Source organism: Daktulosphaira vitifoliae, unplaced genomic scaffold (genome assembly GCF_025091365.1).
Source record: "Daktulosphaira vitifoliae isolate Bord-2020 unplaced genomic scaffold, ASM2509136v1 Scaffold_2, whole genome shotgun sequence".
Lineage (NCBI taxonomy): Eukaryota > Metazoa > Arthropoda > Insecta > Hemiptera > Phylloxeridae > Daktulosphaira > Daktulosphaira vitifoliae.
The window spans coordinates 17,394,024-17,418,224 of record NW_026099573.1 but is presented as its reverse complement, the minus strand read 5'-3'; the positions used below and the strand labels follow the sequence as shown (position 1 = coordinate 17,418,224).

Genomic DNA, 24,201 nt, shown 5'->3' with positions numbered 1-24,201 from the left:
CCTTCCATGGGTAATGTATAACAAAAATAGGATCACCTAATAATGCCTCGTATTCAGTTCACTTTATCATAGCTAGTGATCCGAGATTACTAACGCCACTGTTATCAAGTGGGACTAAAATAAACAAAATTGCCAACTATCCTTCTTCTTTTTCGCCTTATTTTATTAATTTACTTGGGGTCGTCCACCCTTATCCTAAACTTCCACTTGACACGATCTCGCACATCTTCAACGCTCACATCAGCTGTCCTGATATCGCATTCAATAACTTCCCTCCATCTCTTTTTCGGTCTTCCTATACCTCTTTTTCCTTCAATTTTAATTTCTATAACTGTTCTCACAGTCAAAATTACAAACTATATTAATTCTACTATATTAATTCAAAGATCCGATTGTGGCAATGATAATATGAACACACCTCGATGCATAATAATAAACTTGTGTAAGTTTTTTACTTGAATTGTAAGATGTGGCAGCACTGTTAATCTTACCAACTAACATAACCTAAATAAACTGTTAGTAGATAGTGATAGTATAATGTACGAAGATTCCTTTAACGTTTTCAATTCCCGGTTTCTGTTCTGAAACCTTAATTATATAAATTTTTGAGTTACTTTTGATCTTCTGGTAAATAATTCAGCCAATATAAATATAAGATAGTCATGGTAAATATAATTTTCTTAATTTTTACATATCAATTATACTTATTACTTTACTAATAAATATAGTATTTATTGTTCATGTTGTTGTATTAAGTATTTGATTGTATTATAATAATTTATGTGTAAATTTTCAGAAACCTTTAATGTTACAAGGGCACGAGCGTGCTATCACCCAAATTAAATACAACCGTGAAGGTGATTTACTTTTCTCTTCAGCTAAAGATGTAACCCCTAATGTATGGTATTCATTAAATGGTGAACGCCTTGGGACATATAATGGACATACTGGAGCTGTATGGTGTATTGATGTTGATTGGAAAACTTCAAAGTTTTTATCAGGCGCTGCAGATAATACATTAAGATTGTGGGATGTAGCTACAGGTATAAATGAGATTTTTTTTCAACAATAATAAAGTTGTAATTGGGATTTTTGTTAGGTGTGGAAATTGGAAATATTAGTAGCAATTCTGCTGTGCGTACTTGTTCATTTAGCTATTCAGCTAATTTAGCTAGTTACTCTACTGATCAAGCCATGAAGCAAGAGTGTGAAATATTTATTGTTGATGGTCGTGATGATGATTCATTTAGTAAGATTCAATTTTTTTAAAGTAAAAAATATGACATCCAAATATCTTCCAAAATCAAATGTTGATATAAATATTAATAGATAAACATATAGTTTCTCAAATATATTATGTATACTTTTTATTTATATTATACAGGGTGTTCAGTAAATCAGGAAACGGGTTTCTATTGTTCTCATTGTTTGTAACAATGAGAACAATAGAAACCCGTTTCCTGACTTACTGAACACTCTCTCTGTATATATGTGATTTTTTTTTTAATTTCAAAGCTTCTCTACAAATATTTCAGGGCTTTTTTGTAAAGATAAATAACTGAAGCCATTTTTCCTAGCTTTAAAGATATACTTTTTTTACACATGAAAATATTTAGTTACTTAATTATTTATTAATTTTTATATTGTTTTGTTTTAAAATATGATTAATTCATAGTCATTTCATTTATATATCATAGAAATTAGATAAAATTAATATAATCTATTAGTATACTAAGTATATTTATAATAAAATTTTATTATTTTTAGAAAGTAGTGCTCCAATTTTAAGAATGACTGTACCAGAGTCAAAAGTAACCTCATTAATTTGGGGTACATTGGATCACACAATTATTACAGGACATGAAGACGGTGTAATTATGCAATGGGATCTAAGAGTAGAATATAATATATATTAAGTAAAATTATGAGGTACTTTTCATTTTAAATTATATATTTTAGACTGGAAAAAGTATTGAAACTGTAAAAGATCACCAAGGATCAATTAATGATATGCAGAAAAACAAACAAGGTACAATGTTTGTTACAGCATCAAAAGATAATTCTGCTAAGTTATTTGATGTAGATGATTTATCTGTACATAAAGTATACATGACTGAAAGACCAGTTAATAGTGCATCACTTTCCCCTATTTATGATCATGTAATAATACCTCTCCTTAATATTTTTACATTTTTTGTATACCTAACTAACTATTTTCTGATTTTTATAGGTTGTATTAGGTGGTGGACAAGAAGCTATGGATGTAACAACAACAGCTGCACAAGCAGGAAAATTTGATGCTAGATTTTTCCATGTTATTTTTGAAGAAGAATTTGCTAGAGTTAAAGGTCATTTTGGACCTATTAATTCATTGGCATTCCATCCAGATGGTGAAAGCTTTAGTACTGGCGGAGAAGACGGTTTTATTAGAGTACAGTCTTTTGATCCTTCATATAAAGAATTTAAATTTGATTTTTAAGAATATTAGAATATTAATAAATTGATTTTTTTTAAATATCATGTTTGCTTATATTGTAGAAATACATTCTACAGTTATAAAGTAATGTACTGTTGTCTATAGTCAAGTGTCAGATATTTAAAATCTCTTGTCTATTGCAAAATATCTATATTTAAAAAAAATATTTGACAATATTCTTAATTGTCTATTTAATCAATGTCTTCTAAATTACTTGAGTCTGATCCCTATAAAGTAAATTCATCATTCTTAGTTTCCCTATTTACATTTAAAGTTTTTATTTTTATTTTGTATTACCAATAATTTTGTAAGAGTTTAATAATTATTATCCAACTGTTAATAAATTTTATTTATTGTATTCAATTTTCTTTTATCAGATAATGTCTCACACTCCCTGATGTTGAAAATTCCTAACTTTAAAAAAAACTTAAATTTTTTCCACTAATTATTTATTAATATCTCTATGCAGTAACTATAAAAATGACTTCATGTTTTTAAATACTTTACTTCATTCATGATTTACTAACATTTTTATTTAAGATTATTTGCGTTTGTTGATATTAATAGTAATTATTTTTTTAATCAAGTACTTCTAAAATCAGTATTTTAATTTAGAATATATATTTTTAATATATTCTGTTTTCTAATGATACATTATAAAAATAATCGGCATTAACCTAATATTCATACAAATTTGTAAAAATAACATAATTAAAACTACTATTTAATAATAATGATGCACTCAGAAAAGCTAAATTTTAAATTTCAGTCTATCAATTGATATAGCGCTAAAAATCATTTATTATGGAATTAATAAATATTTCAAAATTTAGTCACTAGAATGCATGAAGATATAACTCTTCAAAACATATTTACCTTATTATTTTAATTTTAATAAAAGGTAAGCTAAATAATATTAGTAAGAACTAATAAAAATATTATTTAAACCTCTAGAAAAAAAATAAAAACAAAGCTAATAATTAAACTTGACTTGTAATTAAATGGAAATATTGTTAAAGTACATTTTAATATAACCACAAGATAGTTTGTTATTATAATTAATAAACACAATTAGCAAAAGGAAAATTTTAAAGACATTACATAAATTACATTTTATTAAAAATTGGTTATATTAACTTTTGGTAAACTAAATGATATATCTTAAGCAAATGTCTGTATAATTATAGGTATTACAAATTGAAATAAAAAAAATTAAAAAAACAAAATAACAATATTTACTTATAGCTACTTATTAATCTTAAATGTTATGAATAATTTTTAATTAGTCAAATTTTATATATATATATATATATATATATATATTACAGTAATCATTAAAATATTAGTCATTTTTAATAATAAGGCACATTTTTTAACATATTTATTGTTACATTAAAAGTGAAAAAGATTAATTTATGTTATTTTTTTTTACTTATTTATATTATTTAAGAACATTTTCAATTAAATTAAAAAAATTCTAATGAAAAAAAAATAAAACTTGTAGGTTTTTATTTTTTTAATAAGTAGCTTGACACAAATATTAAAGGAATAGTGTTTATAATTTAAATTACTGTAACAAATTTTTGTTGTTATATGGATTTATGGAACAAAAAATATGTTTTTTTCAATGTTAAAAATAATAAAGCAAATTTTTAGGTTATTTTTCATCGTATTGCTGAAAGCTTTGACGATTAAAATACTAAATATAATATTTTAACTTATAAAACAAATTTTAAAATCTTACAAAAATAAAAAACTGTCTTAAAAATTACTTCATAATTGTTTAGTTACATAAAATATATATCCAAAAAGGGATATATAATTTGAAATAACCTTATTTCTAACACTTCATACATAATGTTAGCATTTTTTATATTGAGCATTTGACTAGAACAATAAAATTTCTAATAGTTATTTTCAGTGTAATTATAGAAAAAATTTTTATTATTCTCAGAGAAGATTTAATCAATAATTTCATAAAATAATTTTTATAAAAAAATTAAAAGAATGAAACTGAATTAATTATCATCTTACTGATTTAAATAGTATTAAAAATAATTTATAATTTACTTAAGTCATAGTACTTGAACATCATAACTTTTACTATTTTTTCGGCTCAATGATTCAAATTATCACAAATACACACTATACTAATTTGGAGTAATTTCTTAAAATTAATAGGTAGACACAAATATTTGGAAATTATTTATTTGTATGACACAGTATATTATTTTTCAGATCTGGAATACATTTTATCTAATATTTAATTTAAGAGATTATCATTATTATATGAGTATAATAATGATATATGACTTTAACAATTAATAAATAATAATTTTGGTAAAGGTGATAGCATAAATACCAATACAGTATTAAGATGTATTATTTTTAAGCATTAAATAATTTGCAATTATAAAAAGCAGTAATCATATAGAGAGCCAGTTATTATAATTGTAAAATAAAATTAAACAATTTAAATTTTTTAATTAAGGTATACTTAACCATAAGTTTATAAGATAAAGAAAAAAAATAACAAGCATACAATCACATAAGGAACTCTCTAATATTTACTAGATTAGCCCTTACAAAATTTGGTCAACTGGACTGCAAATTGGTATAACTTGTAAACGTATACATCATAGCTATAACAACATAGGGAAGAAAGTAAATAGACTGGCAGTATTTCAAGATAATATCAATATGTAATAATTGAAAATTGCATCCCCAAAATGAAAACTGGAACATTTTCATGATGTATAAAAACACAGTCCATAATATGCGTTTCTGGAACAAAAAAAAATATTAAAAGTTGAAAATAGTAAATGACGTGAATAGTAACAAAAATAAGCATACTCCAGCAGAATCAGCATAATCTCTATGTCTTCTATCATAAATATCTTCAACAATTAAGTATAATGGAACAGTACATAAGCTTACATAATATCCTGTATATATTCCATGCCAAAAGGCTGACATACTAAATGCAGCCAGTGTTCTAAGTATAAAAAGGGATGAATATGTACAATAAAACCACATAGTTACAATTATATTATGAGAATATCAAACCTTAATTTATTTTTAGGAAATCTAGAGTAAACATATGCTGCAAACCAATATTGCACAGTCATATTCCATATTCTAGTAGCTCCACGGACAGTTGAAATTGTTTCTACTTTCATTATATCTATACTTTTGATGCATTCAAAACTATAATCTTCTTTTATAGCAGATGACCTTTCATAAAAGTATACAAAACATTTTAGTATTTATACTTGTAAATTATTATTATGCAATAAAATTTATAACATACTTCTCTAATGATTCAAAATTTCTTGTCGGTCCACATCCTGGTTGCGGATCAGTTGATTCAGGATATGCACCCATACCAGAAGCAATACAGATCAATTCAGAAAATATGAAACCTAAATATATTCGTGTGCGAAAAATGAAGAATGATGTATACATATACCAAATTCGGTAGATGAAGGAAGAATGTGTATAAAACGAGTCATTTTTAAATTCCTATAAAATATATTTAATATATTAAAACAAAACATTAAAAATCTCACTTAATTAAAAAATACTTAAGATACTTGACTGTTATAAGCAAAATTCATATTATAACATTAGTTCAAGAAATAAAAAAACACAGTCAATATATAATTTTTTGACCAACTAAATTTTACAAGTAATCCAAAACTGTATAGAATTATTATAAAATGTCATTTTTTCAAAACAAATATTTTATCATGTTTATAATTAAAATTCAGTATTAATTTAAAAATTTATTCCTAGTAATAAATTTCTAATGAAAAAAAAAAGTGTAATGAGTATAAGCAATTTACACATTTTTAGTCATAAAGAGTGGGACAGTGAAAAGGATGATTTATTTTAAAATTACTATAGAAAAACCTGTAATTGAGTTATTGTGTCCACAATTTTAAACTTGTGATACAAACATTTCAGTTATTAATTTTTAATCACTGAAACTTATGACAATGCACATTTGTTGTAAAAGTATATTATTTAAAAAAGCTGTAGTTAAGCGTTTCCATGATATGTTTTTTTCAAAATCAAGTTATCTTTTATAAGTATGCCTATCTCATTTTTGTGTATCAAAATTAACTTTTAGGAGTCTCATTGTTTTACAACAAAAAATATTGATTTTTATTTTTACTAATGACTTGTAGAGATATAATGTTCTATCTAAGAGAGTACACCATAAATATTCTGTAATCCAGCAGAATCGATTCTATACCATCCATTTGCTTGATTTAATGACAAGTTATTTTATGTAGAATAAGTAGAGGAGGATTTATTAATATTAATGTAAGCAAAAAAACCACTTTAAAGTTCTGATGATTTTTAAACAAAGAAAATGAAAGAGTAAAACAAAAATATCTTGAGAAATGTAGAATTGTATCATTATTTGTCTATTTTATTATGATGAAATAACAAAAGGGCCTTGAAAAATATTTCAAATTGAAAAATCAACTTTATTTGTACCTGATAATCTTACAAAAATTGCTAAAATATTTGAAATTGTTAACATAAAAATTTTCAAAATAAACCTAAGCTGAAAGAAATAAATGACAAATTAAAATATGGATTGAAACTTTAATACTAAAACATTTGTTAAGTAAGAGTGCAGGTATTAACATGACAATTCGTTCAAATCACTACCTACAAAAATGATTGTATAAGTAACAACATTGATAATTCTTTAAGAGCAATACTATTATAGCTCTGATTAAATACACAGATAAAATAAATGTTTTTCTGTCTATTTTATTTTTTAATTGTTATAACTCAACCTAGTAAATTTTTTATTGTATAATAAATAAATAATTCATTTTATATTACTTACACTCAATGGAAATAACCACATAGTTGTAAAATAACAGAATATTAATGTAGGAATAATTTTTAATTTTGTCCATATTAAATTAGAATAAGCTGCTTTTTGCCAATATTGTCGATTAAAAAAATCCCAATATGTACGATAACTTATGTATGGTCCTGAATAAAATGTCAAGTATATTTAAAAATGTTTAACTTGTATACTATAAATCATATTTAATCCATTTAATAATACTTTACCAGTTAATACACCTATATAGCAAAAACAATAATGGAATACTTCCAATATTTTAGGCTCATCAATAATTTTAAAATACTTTTTTGCATCAACATCTTTATTTTTTGTTTCAAGTAGTATTTGGTAACTATCATGAACTTCAAATGAAAGACCAACCAACTTTAACACAAAATTAAAAAACAAATTTTAATTATAGAAATAATATTTATTTATACAAGTATGATTGAATATTACAAAAAACTTTATTGTCACCTTTAAAGTTAACATCATTTGAATTAAGTTTGTATGAGCTGGTGGATAAGGTAATCCAAAATGTGTAATTGTTCTGAAGAATACCAAATATACAAAATTGAAAATAAAACTAAAAATGTGACACCGCCTGTAAAAAAAAAAAAATTTGTTATACTTTCAAAATGAAGAATCAATGAAAAATTCAGATAAAATATTAAAAAAATTAAATTTTACCTTCTATCAAATTTAATCAATACACTATTGACTAGAACACAAATTATAGGATGGAAAATATGGAAACCTGATACAGCTAAAACAATAGATATTCCAAATAAAGTTGAAATCCATTGCTTTAAATTTTTGTGTTTAACTTTTCTAAATAAAAAACTAAATAGAAATGAAATAACCAGAAAACCAACATACACTGTGTCATCAGAAAACATGGTTTATTCTTTTAAAATAACTTCATTTATTTAGAGGTTACCTAAAAAAATATAACTATTATAAACATAAATAATAATTTAAACAAAAATAAGAGTATTTTTTAAATTTTAAATGATAAATTATATCATGTTTTGGATATAACGGTAATTTAATAGTAATAAATATTTATAATCCAGATACAATAAGAAGTGCTTAACTAATTTTAAATAAATTTATGTAAGAAGTTAGTTCAATATTATATGATAACCTTTGAAATTATTAATAAATATGAGTATAATCTAAAAACGAAAATATAATAGATTCTTACCATATATACAAAAAAAAAATTTCCATTCCATATTTTTCAAATTAAATATATATAAATATACAACTGCAAATGAGACAAGTAAAAAAATAACTAGTGCTTAACCTAATAAAATAAGTTTTTTAATGCTTTATTCACATATTCTAATCTTTTACAAAAAATATTAATTGAATATATATAATTGTTAGTAAAATACTCTTATCAATGAAATTTTCTGGTGCTTTATTTTTATCAGCTGATTACAGTTTAACTTAATTAAATTATATTGACGGCTAATCAATCATTAGTAGCAAATAAGGCATTAGTTTCTTAATAGATAATATTAATTTAAGTACTAACTATGTAAATTATTTGTTTTAACTCTAATTATAATAATTTTACTATTAATTAACATTAACTTAATGTTTATGCCCTGTGTTACTGCTGGTGCTCTCAAGTGATAAAATATAGAAATCATTTAAAACAATATTTTATTGTGTAAAGTAAAAATAAAAAATATTTTTTCGGGCAACTCAAGACAACGATTTCGCCAAAACTAGTCTAGAGATGTATTTTAAAATAATAATTAAAAATAGCATGTATAAAGGGATCCAAATTATAGGTCTTCTTTCGAAGTAATCATGTAATCAATGTTTTAACCATGTTAAAAAATTTACTTATTGTGCATAAACTGATTGTATATATTCATGTAAAATAAAGTTTTTGTTAAAAAAAAATCATAAATCATCTGTTGCTACACAAATTATATATTTTTGAGAATTTATAATTTCTATCCCGTACGACTTAGCTGTTTAACATGAGGTAAGAGGACGTTTTAAAGACGATTGGATGATCTTTCAGACAATTTTAGAGGAACCCCATTAAATTACAACTTTGTTGGGTAATATAAATTGCTTCTTAAAAATTTCTATCGATTTGTTCATAAAATTATAATTTAAAAAATGAAAAATAAAAAAAAAACCAACCTAGCCCAGTGAAGTCGCGGCACAGTGGGGAAGTGGTATAGTTGAGTTCAGTATAGATTTAATCTGATAGTGATTAAAATCACTATCATAAAAAACGCTTTGATGCAAATCTGTAGTATTGTAATTTTTACAATAATATAAAATATTATAATGTATTTGTCTATGTTGTTTATCTATTGTAAACGTGTATCAAAATTGCAAGTATGAATTTATCGAAAAACATTCAGTATTTCAAGAACATTTACAAAACTCAACTTTTCAACTTAAGTTTTGTAAAAAAAGTTGATATTTTGAATCCCATCCGGTGGGCAGATTAAGGGTCAGATTATCATTCGATTTATATCAAATTAAAAGAAAATACGTAAGTTGTTTATATAAAATAAATTATTTTGGTTCATTCATATTTCAAAAAGTTATGGCAGTTTTAAGTACCTAAATAACATTGATTTTTTACACGAAAATTACATTTTTTATTCAATTTTGATGGTCATTTGCACATAGAAGATAGGTCGCCGGGACAATTTTTTTTTAATTTATAGTACATAATGTAAGTTTTAATTTAACATATATTTAAAGGACGCAGTATTTCCGAAACATTAAAAGTTTAGTTGAAAAAGATCTACTTTTTATACGTATGTTCCAAGTTTTGGACGCCCCCCATATAAGAGGAAATTGCCCGATTGAAAAAAAAAGTATGTCGGATGTAAGAAGTATACATAATGTGTTTAGAAACAAAAATTTGTGTTGATCTGTACATTTTTCAAAAAGTTTTAGCAATATAAAGTAGCAAATTTAAAATCGAATATTTTAACACAAAAGTACTATTTTTTTAATTACGACAGTCGTTTGCATGTAGAAGATAAGGTATCAGGACAAATTTTTTTTCTCATTTTATAGTATATGACATAAGCTTTAATTTGATATATGTTTAAAGAACGCAGTATTTCCGGAACATTTTCAAAAGTTAAGTTGAGTTTTGTAAAAAAGTTGCTATTTTAAATCCCCCAGTGAACAGGTTAAGTGTTAGATTTTCAAAAAAATTACATTAAATGAAAAGGAAATATCTAAGATTTCAACATAAAAAAAATTATTTTGATTTGATAATTTTTGAAAAAATTATGGCAGTTTTAAGAGAAAAAAATGTCAAAATTTATCGATTTGAAAAATCATAATTTTTTTGAAGATTTCCCCCATTTACGGGGAACGATGGAAATTTTTTCAATTTTTAAGGGTAATTTAACTAAATACGATTTGTGATCTTTTGACGTATCATTGAAAAAAATTGGCCAAGGAGTGCTGAAAAAAAATGGCAACAGACACAAAAAATAAAAAAAAAACACATCATGGTTAATACCTTCTCATCTTCGCATCGAAGCTAAAAAAAACATGTTGAATTTTTCCACAGTCCCCATAGCCTCTAAGTAAAATACGCCTACCCTAGAATTCACTCATTGTGATATAATAGTCCAGTACGTTTGTGATTCGGATTATAGAATATATTGTTGTCTTTAAAATATCGAGAAAATTTAAGATAAATTGGTCGAATGTGATTATTATAAGCTTTGTCAATTAAATTTTTAATTCTTTTTACTTTTGCATCGAGACCAGATGCGTCTATGATCTAATTATACAGACAATTAAAATGTAATACAAATTCAATTAATATACAATATAAAAAATGGTATAAGACAAATTTCTATTAATTTTTTTCAATTTATTTTATATTCATATAGTTAAATATTTATTACACTTTTTAAATTATTTAATGAAACACATAATAATCAATTGATATTTATTTTTTATTGCATTTTTCTATTAAGGTTTTTGTTATTTTAATTTTATATATAATTTCATTATTGAAAAATTAAAAGTTAAATTTGTCTTTTTTATGGTAAGCTTTCGGTTATTTTATTAAATGATTTAATTATTTTAAATATTAAATTACTTTTGAACGAATATTTCAAGTGTCTTAAAAAAACATCGATGGTATATAATGTGTTTAATGGATCTTCGATTTTAAACTCTAGTTTCTCTGATATTAATTTGAGCTCATTTTTTATTATATCGATAATATTATCCACATTTTTTTCAAAGGCTACAAATATACTTTGATCAAAACCTTTAATTAAAGTTTCAATAATGATATCTTGACTTAGTCCTAAAAGATTAGAAATATCAATTAAGTATGTTTGAAATTCAGTTATATGTACATAAGATTTTTTAATAACATCAATTATGTGAAGTTTCTTTATTTCTAACAAGTATCTCCATGTTATTTGCAAGAGAATTACTTTTAGCAAATCTAAAAAACCTCGTTGGTAGGTACCTAAACTTTTAACTCCTTTCAGACTTAATCCCATCGCTTTTTTTTTAGCATTGTTCAAATAATTCCAAGTAGACATTAAGTACATGGGTTCTTGGCCACCAGCTACCAAAATAAAAACGTCAGCAGTCGTATTCAACATGAACAAATCGTCATAATTAAACGTGCCGCCAATTTCAGAACTCAGTCCTTTGAGAAGATTCAACCCAACAAAAATGTTTAGTTCTTTTTTATTTAATGCAATTAATGATAAAAAATAGTTAACTCTTTTATCTTCATTATTCTCATTCTGTGTTTCAATTAATTTGTTTGCCATTTTTTTACACCGTTTTGATGAGATATTAAACTTATTTTCTTGATTGCAACTATCCGTAAACAGCTTTAATTTTTCCGAAACAAATTTGTGCATGTCCATGACGTCAGTTTTTATAACACGATATCTTTGATAGTTATTAGAGCTAATCGTTTGAATATAAGTTTTCACCGTATGTGTATACGTAAAAAACAACCATAACTCACACAAAGATACTTTTTGAACATTAAACAGTGTTCTAATCATAACGAATGCTTCTTCATCGTATGCAACATCAGTCACATTATTTTGAACATGAAATAGTTCACTATCATTTTTTAACAACTCTTCCATAGCGATTAAATAAGTTTGCGCATTAAACATATACGCACACTTGATCTGATTGTATATTTGGTTAATATTTTTTTGTAATTCTTTCAATGATGCATTTTTAGACTCAATCAAAATGTTGTCCTCATAGCCCGTATCATAAGTCAAAGCCTTTTGTAGTTCTTCATTTTTTGCTTCAAATATTTCAGGGTTCGTCGAATCGTCATTATTACCGTTGATGTTGAAGATGAGCCAACTGATAAACAATAAAAATAACTCAATATTCATTTTTGTATTAAAGTATTAATTTTAAATGAAAAAAGTGACTTAAAATATTATTGAGCTTTATCATAAATTTGTGCTTGTGCAAATATAATTTTAATTATTTTATTATGAATAATTTAATATGAACAATTTTCATCTGTACAAATAAATAAGGTGTTATATATTGCTTACAATATCATTGCCTGTGACAAAGATTTTTTGCAATTTTTCCTTAATTATTATTGAGTTAAATTTTGTTTTTGAATAATCTACCAATTTTTTAAAATTAAACACTATCCACAAATTTGCATCGGAGCGTTTTTTATGATAGTGATTTTAATCACTGTCAGATATCATCTATACTAGTCCCAACTTTGTCACGCTCACACTGTGCTACCGTTTTATTTTTGACAATTTCCATTTTCCAAGTTTAGAATTTTCCACTGGCCGCTTTATTGATTTGGCTGTTAAACATTATCTATTTAATTGTTCACTGAAAAATATTACCATCTTAATAAAGACATTGAACTATCCAATTACTTTTATGTTTTAGTCAAGTTAAATTACATTTATTTCAGTTGTATTACTGTTTTTTATTTTTATATAGATAAAAATTACGCAAATATTTTTTATACTTTTTGATAAATATATTCACCAAAATAGAATAAATAGACAACAACAAAATACAGTGAACTGTGTTGATTTTAGTACTTTGTAGAACAATTTACAGTTACTTTGGTTGAATGTATTTGTTGGCTACAGATAAGCCATTTGCTTGCGACCCGATAATCAACTAGGTGGTAGTTAATTGATTATTATAATTGATAATTCAATGGAGTACTCGAGAGGAAAATTAAAGAATAAAACCCCTTACGACGGAAGTAATTATGTAATTAAGATAAAAGTAATAAAAAAACTGTAAACGTTTTCCTTATGTGTGACACTCCCAAAATTCGTAAACATGTCATAGAAATTAATATCGAAACTGTTTAATGTTAAATTGATATTAAGAAATGTTGTACAAACTGGACAAATAAATTAATTGTTTAATGGTGGGTGCAATGTTTCTGATAAAAGTTAAAATTTAGTACCAGTAACACACGAGTATTCTTGACAGGTTGGACATCATCTTATTCAATAATGTTGATGACCACATGAAAATCGCAGCGGGACGCTAGGCACTTTCTCGAGACAACAGGANAGTACCAGTAACACACGAGTATTCTTGACAAGTTGGACATCATCTTATTCAATAATGTTGATGACCACATGAAAATCGCAGCGGGACGCTAGGCACTTTCTCGAGACAACAGGACATGTGATCGCATACATTAGTTTTCATTAGTCATGAACTCCTTGTACTAAAATTTGATAATTGTCATGAAATACCAGTACTGGACTAAAATGTTGTTATATTAGCTCGTTGCGTGATGCCGCATGAATTCCTGGTACATAATTTAATCTTGCAATTATTAAATAAAATAGTAAGGTACTTTAAGTAGTCAGTAGTAGTAAATCTAAGCTGTGGCGATCGTGGACAACACGGCATCTTACAAGCGACAAGTCGCACTGCGCGCAGCATAGAAATTATATGTATTTGAATTTTCTTAGGTATATTTTGCAGTTTTCAACACAATTATCCTTTTGTTTTATGTACTGAAACTACAGATGTCGCCACGGTGTTAGTTGCCAGGACAGTATTTAGAATACTTTTTCGGGCGAGGTCCAAAATATGTAAAATAAAAGGGTTGTGTTTATATGTAGAGAATGTCTCATACTTGAATGACAACGCTTATAACTTTTGATACAATTATTATAAATTTGATTAGCAAAAACTGCTATAAAATAATAACAATATGAACGAAAATCCTGTGAATATTTAGGTATACCATATCCATATCTAGGTGCATAAATAGTTGAGAAATAACTAAAGCTTTTAATTTTACGCACAAAACTGAAGTTTAAATCTTTCACTAAAATTCGTAATTATTAAAAAAATATTTTACTAATAGAATTTTAATTTAATTATAATTTTTAACTTTTATTTTTTATTAAAAACCTTATTAGGAAAGTCTATGGTCTGAAATGGACAATATCAGTGAATAAACACCAATAAGTTTTTTCTATTATTATTGTAACCAATTGTTGTAAGTAGATTTTATAAAAAAGGAAATTTTTAAATTAAGTCCTACTGTAATATCACAATTTTTTAAATAATGTAATTAATTCACGTAAATAGTCCAATTTTCAACTTAAAATAATAAAATTAAATTTATGTGTTAGTTAATTGTAAATATTTGATAAAATATAAATTGACAATGAATTTTAAAAGATGAAAAACTATTAACTGTTCATTCGCTGGTGATACGCTAGTATCGATTATTTTTAATATATTTTTATACAAGTATAAAGTTACCATCATTATGTTTAATTTGAAAAAAAAATTGTTTTACAATTGTTTAATTTATAAAATTTAGGCAAGTATGGTTATTTTTTTAATTGACTTAAAGAATAATAAAAGATAAAAATTAAAAACCCAGCGAGGGGCGCCGGAACTATTTTTTACATGGCGAGCAAAAATTTAATGACTAAAACTTGATTGTTACTAAGCTAAAAAGCGGGATAAGCTATTTTTTGGTGGATTTTAATGACCATATAAAAATAATCCGGAAATTTATAAATTTGATCTTAACAATACATATTATTTGTATTATATTATTAATAAGTATTGATAATATAATAAAATATAATTACAATTTTTTTTTTTTTTTTTTATTACAATACATAAAAGGATAACATTGAAATACTCACAAAATCTGAAATCGATAAGGATCGATTTTTAGCTTCGATGAGAAGCTGAGAATGTATTAAATTTACCATTTTGTTCTTTTTTTTTTTTGTATCTGTCGACACTTTTTCTAAACTTTCACCGAACTGATTTCTTCAACGATACGTCAAAATATCACAAATCGTATCTAGTCGAAGTCATTGCCCTTAAAAATTGAAAAGATTTTCCACGATCCCTGTAAATGATGGAAATCCCCAAAAAAATTATAATTTTCTAAATCGGTAAATTTTGAAATAATTTTTTTGAAAATATTACTCTTTATCTGCCCTCAGGGGGGGATTCAAAATATAGCAACTTTTTCACAATATTCAATGTTTTCAACTTACCTTTTGAAAATGTTTCAGAAATACTCCGTCCTTTAAACATGTTAAATTAAAGCTTATATTACGTACTATAAATTCAAAAAAAACTATGTCCTGACGACTTATTTTCTACGTATAAATGACTGTCGTAATTAAAAACATGCTATTTTTGTATTAAATTTTTCGATTTTAAGTTTTCAAGTCTATATTGCTATAACTTATTGAAAAATGTAATGATCAACACAAATTTTTGTTTCAAAATATATACCTATATTATCAGTATAGAAATCACAGTATAAAAGTAGAACTTTTTCAACTTAACATTTTAAAATTTTTCGGAAATACTGCGTCTTTTAAATATATGTTAAATTAAAGTTAAAAAAAAAAAATTGTCTTGACGACTTATTTCTATGTGCAAATAGCAGTCGAAGTTGGACAAAAAAAGGAGTTAATTTTGCTTTTGGAAAAATCCACCAACTTCTTAAAATTAAACACTATCTACAGATTTGTATGGAACCGTTCCTTATGATAGTGATTTTAATCACTGTCAAATATCATCTATACTTTTTTTCTAACGAAATTATTAAAAACGTTTTTTTAATTTAATTCAAATAATTATAATTCATTTTATTTTTTAGTCATAATTTTTTTGTCAAATCCTATTGGGCATAATGATACTTTTGCCACCTTTGTATTTTGACCAAAGGGCAACTGCCCCCCCCCACCACTACCTGGTTCCGTGGCCACTGAACCCAGCATAGTGTAGTAGTGGCGTAGTTGGGACACGCATATGATATATGACAATGATTAACATCACTATCATAAAAACGCTTTGATGCGAATCTGTGAAATTTCACAAGAATTTGTATATTTGTAATTTCATAATTTTTATATTTTAAAATTTCGATCAAATATTAAAACTAATTAAATTATATACTTAATTGAAAATAAAGTATATTTTAACTTAGATATCATAGTATAACAACTGCAGGGAAATTTTTTTTGCATTAAATTTTCACAAAGAGCATACCAAAAAAAAGCTTATTGCTTTTTATATTATATTAAAATTTCAATACGATCAGTGATTGTATTGAATCAGTGAATCAGGAGCAATTTTTTACTTTGATAGTCGATTTCTTATAATAGAACAAACGTAGGATGGATTTTTTAATACTGTAGTATACTTCAAGAACTTTAATTTGACAGATTAAAAACTGTCAAACGTTCCAAAAATTTTTAAAAATGGAGTTGAAAAATTTTTATTTCTTGTGTAAGGGTCTCTTTTAAATTCTTCCAGTACACTGGGTTTTTATTATTTTCATAACAAGCACACACAAAAAGCTAATTGTCTTTAAAAGACTGTAATTTAATTTTTATAAGGATCAGTTATTTTGAAAAATAATATATTGCAGTTTTATGATGAATAAACAAATTCTAAAAATTGCATTTTGAAACATTTTTTTTTATTTCTAAAATTGAGGGTTTTTTGAATTTCGGTACTGATAGGTTGTTTTGGCGTATAAACCAACAAAATTGTATCAGCGAGAACTGAGAATTTTCATGGACTGACATAAAAAAACACAACATCTTAAAACAATTAATATCTCAGCTTCACATCGCATTGAAGCTAAAATATATACATTAAAGATAAATTCATTTTTAACGGTAGAGTTTTCTATAATTATGGATAGAACTGTAACATTCAAATGTATAAACTACTGAATTGAATTTTATTTTATTACCTTAAATTTACTCTTTAATAGTTCAAAAATAAAAACTAAATTAAATACAGTTTTTAATCTTAATTATAATGAAAAACAGTAATATAAATGTATGCAATATAAACTTAATATATGCAAACATCGAAGTAGGATTAAAAATATGAATAAGGCAATTTTAGAGCAAAGGAAGTCCAATGACCATAAAGGCCATTGGGAAATGATTAGGAGCTAAGCTTTTCTAAATACATTAATATTATACGAAAAAATTAAGAAAAATCAAATTATTTATAATACAAAATAATTTTTACGAAAAAATGAGTTATTTTAAATTTCTTCAAAATGATGTTCCTCTAAATTTATGTAAAAAACTTAAACAAAACTTGAGTATATTTGAAAAATAATTATCATTAAATCAACTAAATAATACACATTTTTTTTAGTGAGTAATTAATTTGTAAAATTAAATACTTGATAAATCCTTGTTATGAAAAGAAAACAAACCAATAATTTTATATTTGCAAGCTTTTATAGTCCTCTAATTTATAAGTCAAGTCTTCGGTCATTTTATTAAATGAATGAATTATGATGAAAGGGAATTTATTTGTAAATAAATATTGCATGTAACCATTTAATACATCAATGGAAAAGATTGTATCAAGAATAGGCGTTCGTTTGACATTTTTCGCATAATATTTATCACTGTAATAACTTATATTAAGATTTTCAATTGTGAATTTTTTTGTTTTATCAAATGACTTCGAGCAGGTATTAGTATCTAAATCAGATGGCTCTTTGATTTGAAGTTGTAACCTTCCACTGATAACTACTAATTCTGTTTTTATAAAGCTGATTATGTTACTTGCGTTTGTTTTGAAATCCACCATGATTTTTTTACTATTGAAATTTTTTATTAAAGTTTTAAAGAAATAATCTTTTTCAATGCCAACAAATTCTACAAATTCAGTCAAATGTATTTCATATTCCAATATGAAATTATAAACATTTTCTTTCGTTTCAATTTCATGAAGTTTGTCCAAGTATAATAAATGTTTCCATGTTATATATAAAATTATAGCTTTCAACAAGTCTATAACATACCGCTGATAAATACCTAGACATTTTAATCCATTCAGACTAAAATCCCTAGCTTTTTTTTCGAGACTTTTTAAATGCTGTTGTGAAGTATTCCAAATCGGGTAATTATTTGTAAACACTTTAATTAAATTGATAATAATATCAATATCAACAAATTTGTCCCGAAAGAACAAGTCATTGTAATTAAAGGATGGTTTGTTTTTAAGATTACCAATATCGATACACATGCCTTTAACGACATTGGATTCTATATTTTTTCGAAGCAATTTTTTGTTAGTAATGATTACAGGTAAAATACTACTGAAACTTTCACTCATGTATTTCCGAGCGTTCCTTAATTCAACCGCAATAGTACAATGTTCAGATTTAATGTCAAAAGCATTATCTTTATCACAATGCTTGTCTGTAAACTCCTCTAAATATTCTAATAAATATTCATGCATACCTTTAATTTCTGACCGAACAATCATTGGACTATCATAAAAATATTTGATATTTTCAAAAAACATTCTGACTGATTTCGAATACGCATATAAAAGCCATACTTCATTCATGTTAATATTATTGATAGGCATTAATGTGTGGATCATCCATATTGCTTCTTCATCATATAAAATATCATCCAGATTATGCAATTCACGAAGAAAGGCATCGTTCTTTTGTTCTAACAGATCACTCGTGAGCAACAAATGCATTTTTGCGTTGTAGATATAACCACATTTGACCCGTTTATATGCTGAGTCAATTTTTTCTTGAAGAATATTTATTGGTGTCGTGGAATAGCTGTCGGCTAATTCTGAAGATTTCTCATCGTACCCGGTCTTGTAGGTTTGCGCTAATAGTAATTCTTTAACCTTTGATTCGTGCAATTCGTCTTTGTGTTCTTTTGGTGGAGAATTTAATTTTGTTGGATTCGATTTAAGAAAAAATTTGTTAAAACCATCGCAAATATTTACTACGTTGCCAACACTTTGTCCAAACCACACAGCAAACAAAAAGAAAATAAACGTCTGGTTCATTTCAATTTTTTTCTAGTATTTGGATTGTATTTTGAAGAAAAAAAATATTATTTTATAATTTGGAAAATTTAAGTTTTTATACTGCTGTCAATTTCATAAAAATGTTATAAACGTCATATTTTGTACACATATTATTTACATTTCGAAATGACGACATATGTCTGTGACACAATTTTAGCTTCGTTGTGTAACTGAGAAGTTATTGGTTTTATACGGTCATGTTTTTTGTATACAAATTGATAAACTTCTACGAAATCGATTTTGCTCAACAGCATGTCAAAAGATCTCAAATCGTATTTTATTAAAACTATCAGTGCCAACATTTTTTTAAATTCCCTAGTCCCAGTAATAAAGAAATATGTTGCAAAATATAACATGTATTATAAAACAGTAATTAATGACCTATATATTTTTCAATGTATATTGAGATCACTTTTTGAAAAGTAGACAGATAATTGAAAAATTTTTATTAAAAATATTTATGATGTTAATTTTTCTAATGGCATACTTTTTTCAAATTTTTATCATTATCTAAAGTATTAAAAGGGACATAATAATTAATTAAAAATTTTATTCAAAAATATAATATTGAAAATTAGGTAAAAATAAAAATAAATAAGGCTTATTCCTGGTTAAAATATTTTAAATCATCAAAAAGTAATGTTCACCATTTAGGGTAATATGAGAAAAAACTAAGTCGTAGGGACAAAATATTTACCTATTCTGACGCAGATTCTATGTAAGAGAATATTGATCAAGAATATGAAAACAAAAAATCCTTCAATACCAAAAATCGAAAATCATCTCCAACAAAAATCTCCTTTAAAGTAAGAAAAATGACCTTTTTATTGCCTCGAGGGAGTTAACAAGCGATCTCTAGTAAAATTCCTGAGATGCTGTATAATTATTTGTGATAGATACCTTGGTGAGGGCGTTATTAATGAATTGTAAAAGACTGGTTTGAAACATGTGTTAATTAATGATTATTTTGATTACCCAAAAACCAACATTTCTTACATAATTTTTGCTTTATTCATATATACAGGGTGTTCAGTAAGTCAGGAAACGGGTTTCTATTGTTCTCATTGTTTGTAACAATGAGAACAATAGAAACCCGTTTCCTGACTTACTGAACACCCTGTATGTGTGATATTTAGTACATGTGTTAACAATCATACGTCAATAACTGAAAATTATTTTTATAATTTTCTTAGATAAAGATAAAGAAAAATTGGCCCCATGTTTTATAGGATTGTATATCTGTTAAATTTAAGTTACTGTATCAAACTTAATAAGAATGAGTTTTTTGTGTCTTAAAGTATGTGTTATTGTAAGTAAGATGATGTAGCTATGTCGGATCTTCGTTTGATGAGTAAGTGATCAGTTCAATGATTGTAGTCACCGTCCTTGTCTCCGACGACGGACTAACCACCTGTCTCGGAGTATACATTATTAAGAATTCTTCTCTTCAGAGGAGGCAGCAATGACCCTTAATTAGCTGCAAATGAATAAAATATTTTTTTTAAAGTATACGTTATTTCAATAAGTACAGTAATTATACTAAGTATATAGTAAATACATAGTTCACTTCTTCCCCTCAAAATAACATCAAATCTATTTTAAAAAATGCTAACGCTACGATTTTTCTGATAAATTTGAAATTTAGCACCATTGAAAACTTATACATTTAACAAAAAATAGTCTTAATACTTTTTTTCTACTAGAAGATCATAAAAACTTTACGAACATATAAAATATTACAGGTTTAGTACTCAGTTCACAACAATGACGTAGTTATTAGCTTTTGTTTTTTTTTTATGTTCTGCAAATAATCGAATAGAAAAATAAAAACTAAGATAAGAAAAATGAATAATGTGCTATTCATTTTACCAATAAAAGTATTTTATGATATTAAAATGGAACTAATTATTCTGCTACTCTACAAAATTGATCAAATTTTGATAGCTATTTTTGTAAAATTTTTTATATCATTATATCAAACATTAGATATCTGATAAAATATGGTCGAAATATTACCCGGTCAAAGATACTATACAAATGTAAACGAGATATTTAATCTTTCATTTTATCGAATTTCTTTTTTTGATTTTTTGAATTTTTAAAAATTCAAAAAATGTTGTCATTATTTCGTATAAAATTAGGAGTTCATCTAACCATAAATGACTACTCTACTAGTAATTAAAAAATTAAAAAACAATTTTCCTGTCCAATATATACACTTTAAACTTATAAAACGCCAATCTAAAAACTTGATAAAATTTAGATAAACCCCTTTTTTTTCTTGAACTTGATATATTTATTATAATAATAATACTTATTATGTTATGATGAATGTTTAATATTTATTATGAATATTTCAATAAATTATTTTTGAAAATCAAGTTATTTTGAGTGTCTTAATGAATAAAGAAAAACGCAACCAACATAATGTTTTGAAAAAAAAGATTCTGTCATTATAATGTTAACATAAAAAATACAATTAATAGTTGTAATACTCAAACGATAACTAACATTATATACGCTCTTAAAAAATATATATATATTTTTACACACATGTAGTGGAAGTTTTTATCGTATATGCATATAAGCAGCTTGTTTATTAATTTTCAAATGTAAAAATTTTTATAAGAAAATTTTACTAAATTAATATTGTAACATGTATTGTATTAATTTTAATGTATTAATATGCATATAAAAAATATCACAATTGCGCTTGGGAATCATTCCTTACAATGTAAATTATAGCCATATAACAAGATTATGTTACTGCACTAAAATATTATTTATTTAACTAATTAATATTGTAATACAATAATTAAGAATATTTAAAATTTTAGGTAATATTTTTTTACTACGCTTTGTTTTATAGTAACTTATACCAGTAGCCAAAGGCGGACATTTGGTTAAACATTTAGAAGTGCTAGAATAATATCAAGATATGATGTTAAGTATCCAAGCGGACTTACATAAACAGACAATTAGTCTAAAATTTAAATTTTGGGGCTATATTAATTTTTAGTGGCTAAGCCGTCAACCTCTTCTTTAATGTCCAACAGCACAATGTCAAATAATCAATCCCAGCAACACAACTAAGATTTATTTTAAAAATCTGTAGTGCTATTCAAAAAACTTTTTTCTCTTTACATTATAAGGTTTATTTAATTTATGTTATTACCAAAAAAGACATCTAAAGGTCAAACGTATAATGAAGTAATTAAATGTGTCATTAAATTACCACTTGTTAAATATTTTTGAGAATAATCATTTGTGTGAAGGAGTATTATTGACTGACAAATAAAAGCTATGAAAATTAAATTAGTTTATTCATACATTTATTTTAAAACGTAATAGCAAAATAAATATTATTTAATTAAGTATTAAAAAATTATAAATAAATTATTCAAATATAAAAACATTCTTACGGAAATATATTTTTATTTGAAAAATTAAAACATATATCAACTCAAATAATATATAAAACAAACAATTCATCAAAATAAATTATCAATTATTAGATACATTCTTTATTAATTTTTTTGAAATTAATATTACTAACATCCTGTTTATTTATTAAGTTTTCAGTCATCCTATAAAACGAATCAATTATTTTGAAGGAAAAACTTTTTGAGAACATACTTCGTATATATCCTTTCAATGCATCAATAGAAAATATGGTATCTAATATTGGTGATCGCTTAATTTTCTGAGAATAACATTGGTTTTTATAATAGTCTATATCAAAATTATCAATAGAAAAGTGTTTAATTTTATCGAATGATTCTAAGCAAATGTCAGTATCCAAATTAGATGGTTCATTTGCTTTCAGTTGCAAATTTTTACAAATAACATCTAATCCTGTTTTTATTTGGTTTACAATAATTGGGAAATTTGCTTTAAAATTTATCATATTTAGATTACTGAATTTTTTAATTGTTTTTTTAATGAAATTATCATTTTCAATTCTAATTAATTTAGATATATCAGTGAGATGTTTATTATAAAGTGCAACGTAGTCCATAAATTTTTCATTAAAATTTTCAGTGTTAATTAAATTATCCAAATATAATAGATGTTTCCATGATATATTTAAAATTATAGCTTTTAATAAATCGATGATAGACCGTTGATACAAGCCCAAACTTTTTAATCCATTCAAACTTAATTTTCTAGCTTCTTTTTCAATCTTTTCCAAACGCTGGTATACGGATTTCCAATCATCATTATTGTTTGTAAATATATTAATTAATTTATCTACAGTATCTTTTTGAATAAACTTATCTTGGAAATATAAGTCATTGTGTTTGAACTCAGTACCGAAATTTGAGCTTAATCCTTTCAACACATTTAACCCGATATAATTAATCAATTCTTTTTTATTAGCCACAATTACTGACAAAAATGACTTAAAGTTATTATTTTTTCGAGCCTCTCTTAATTTAACAGCAGTTGTACAGTTTTCATACTTGAT

At 24.9% G+C, this 24,201-nt stretch overlaps 2 protein-coding genes across 2 annotated transcripts; one reads left to right on the top strand and one right to left on the bottom strand.

Annotated features, from left to right (window-relative positions):
* The first annotated feature begins 507 nt into the window (after positions 1-507).
* LOC126898567 (eukaryotic translation initiation factor 3 subunit I) lies at positions 508-2,515 on the top strand. The gene is made up of 6 exons (XM_050672759.1): positions 508-665; positions 797-1,043; positions 1,100-1,249; positions 1,768-1,895; positions 1,960-2,160; positions 2,231-2,515. Exons 1-6 carry the CDS (start codon positions 663-665, stop codon positions 2,477-2,479), a joined length of 978 nt encoding a protein of 325 aa, XP_050528716.1. The 5' UTR covers positions 508-662; the 3' UTR covers positions 2,480-2,515.
* Positions 2,516-4,385: 1,870 nt separating this feature from the next.
* LOC126898563 (lysophospholipid acyltransferase 7-like) lies at positions 4,386-8,696 on the bottom strand. The gene is made up of 9 exons (XM_050672749.1): positions 8,557-8,696; positions 8,040-8,289; positions 7,827-7,953; positions 7,577-7,733; positions 7,344-7,495; positions 5,787-5,998; positions 5,543-5,710; positions 5,330-5,471; positions 4,386-5,260 (listed from the first exon to the last, which is right to left on the bottom strand). The coding sequence occupies exons 2-9, from the start codon at positions 8,246-8,248 to the stop codon at positions 5,072-5,074; spliced, it is 1,356 nt and encodes a 451-aa protein (XP_050528706.1). The 5' UTR covers positions 8,249-8,289; positions 8,557-8,696; the 3' UTR covers positions 4,386-5,071.
* Between the last annotated feature and the right edge of the window lie 15,505 nt (positions 8,697-24,201).

Bases quoted from the DNA above. Each gene is read 5' to 3' on its own strand.
- LOC126898563 (XM_050672749.1), bottom strand. From the start codon at position 8,248: ATGTTTTCTGATGACACAGTGTATGTTGGTTTTCTGGTTATTTCATTT. The intron at 5,711-5,786 runs GTATGTTATAAA...CTTTTATGAAAG, and splicing joins AATTTTGAATCATTAGAGAA to GTCATCTGCTATAAAAGAAG. The intron at 5,472-5,542 runs GTTTGATATTCT...TTTTATACTTAG, and splicing joins TTTCCTAAAAATAAATTAAG to AACACTGGCTGCATTTAGTA.
- LOC126898567 (XM_050672759.1), top strand. The intron at 1,250-1,767 runs GTAAGATTCAAT...TATTATTTTTAG, and splicing joins TCGTGATGATGATTCATTTA to AAAGTAGTGCTCCAATTTTA. The intron at 1,896-1,959 runs GTAGAATATAAT...TATATATTTTAG, and splicing joins TTATGCAATGGGATCTAAGA to ACTGGAAAAAGTATTGAAAC.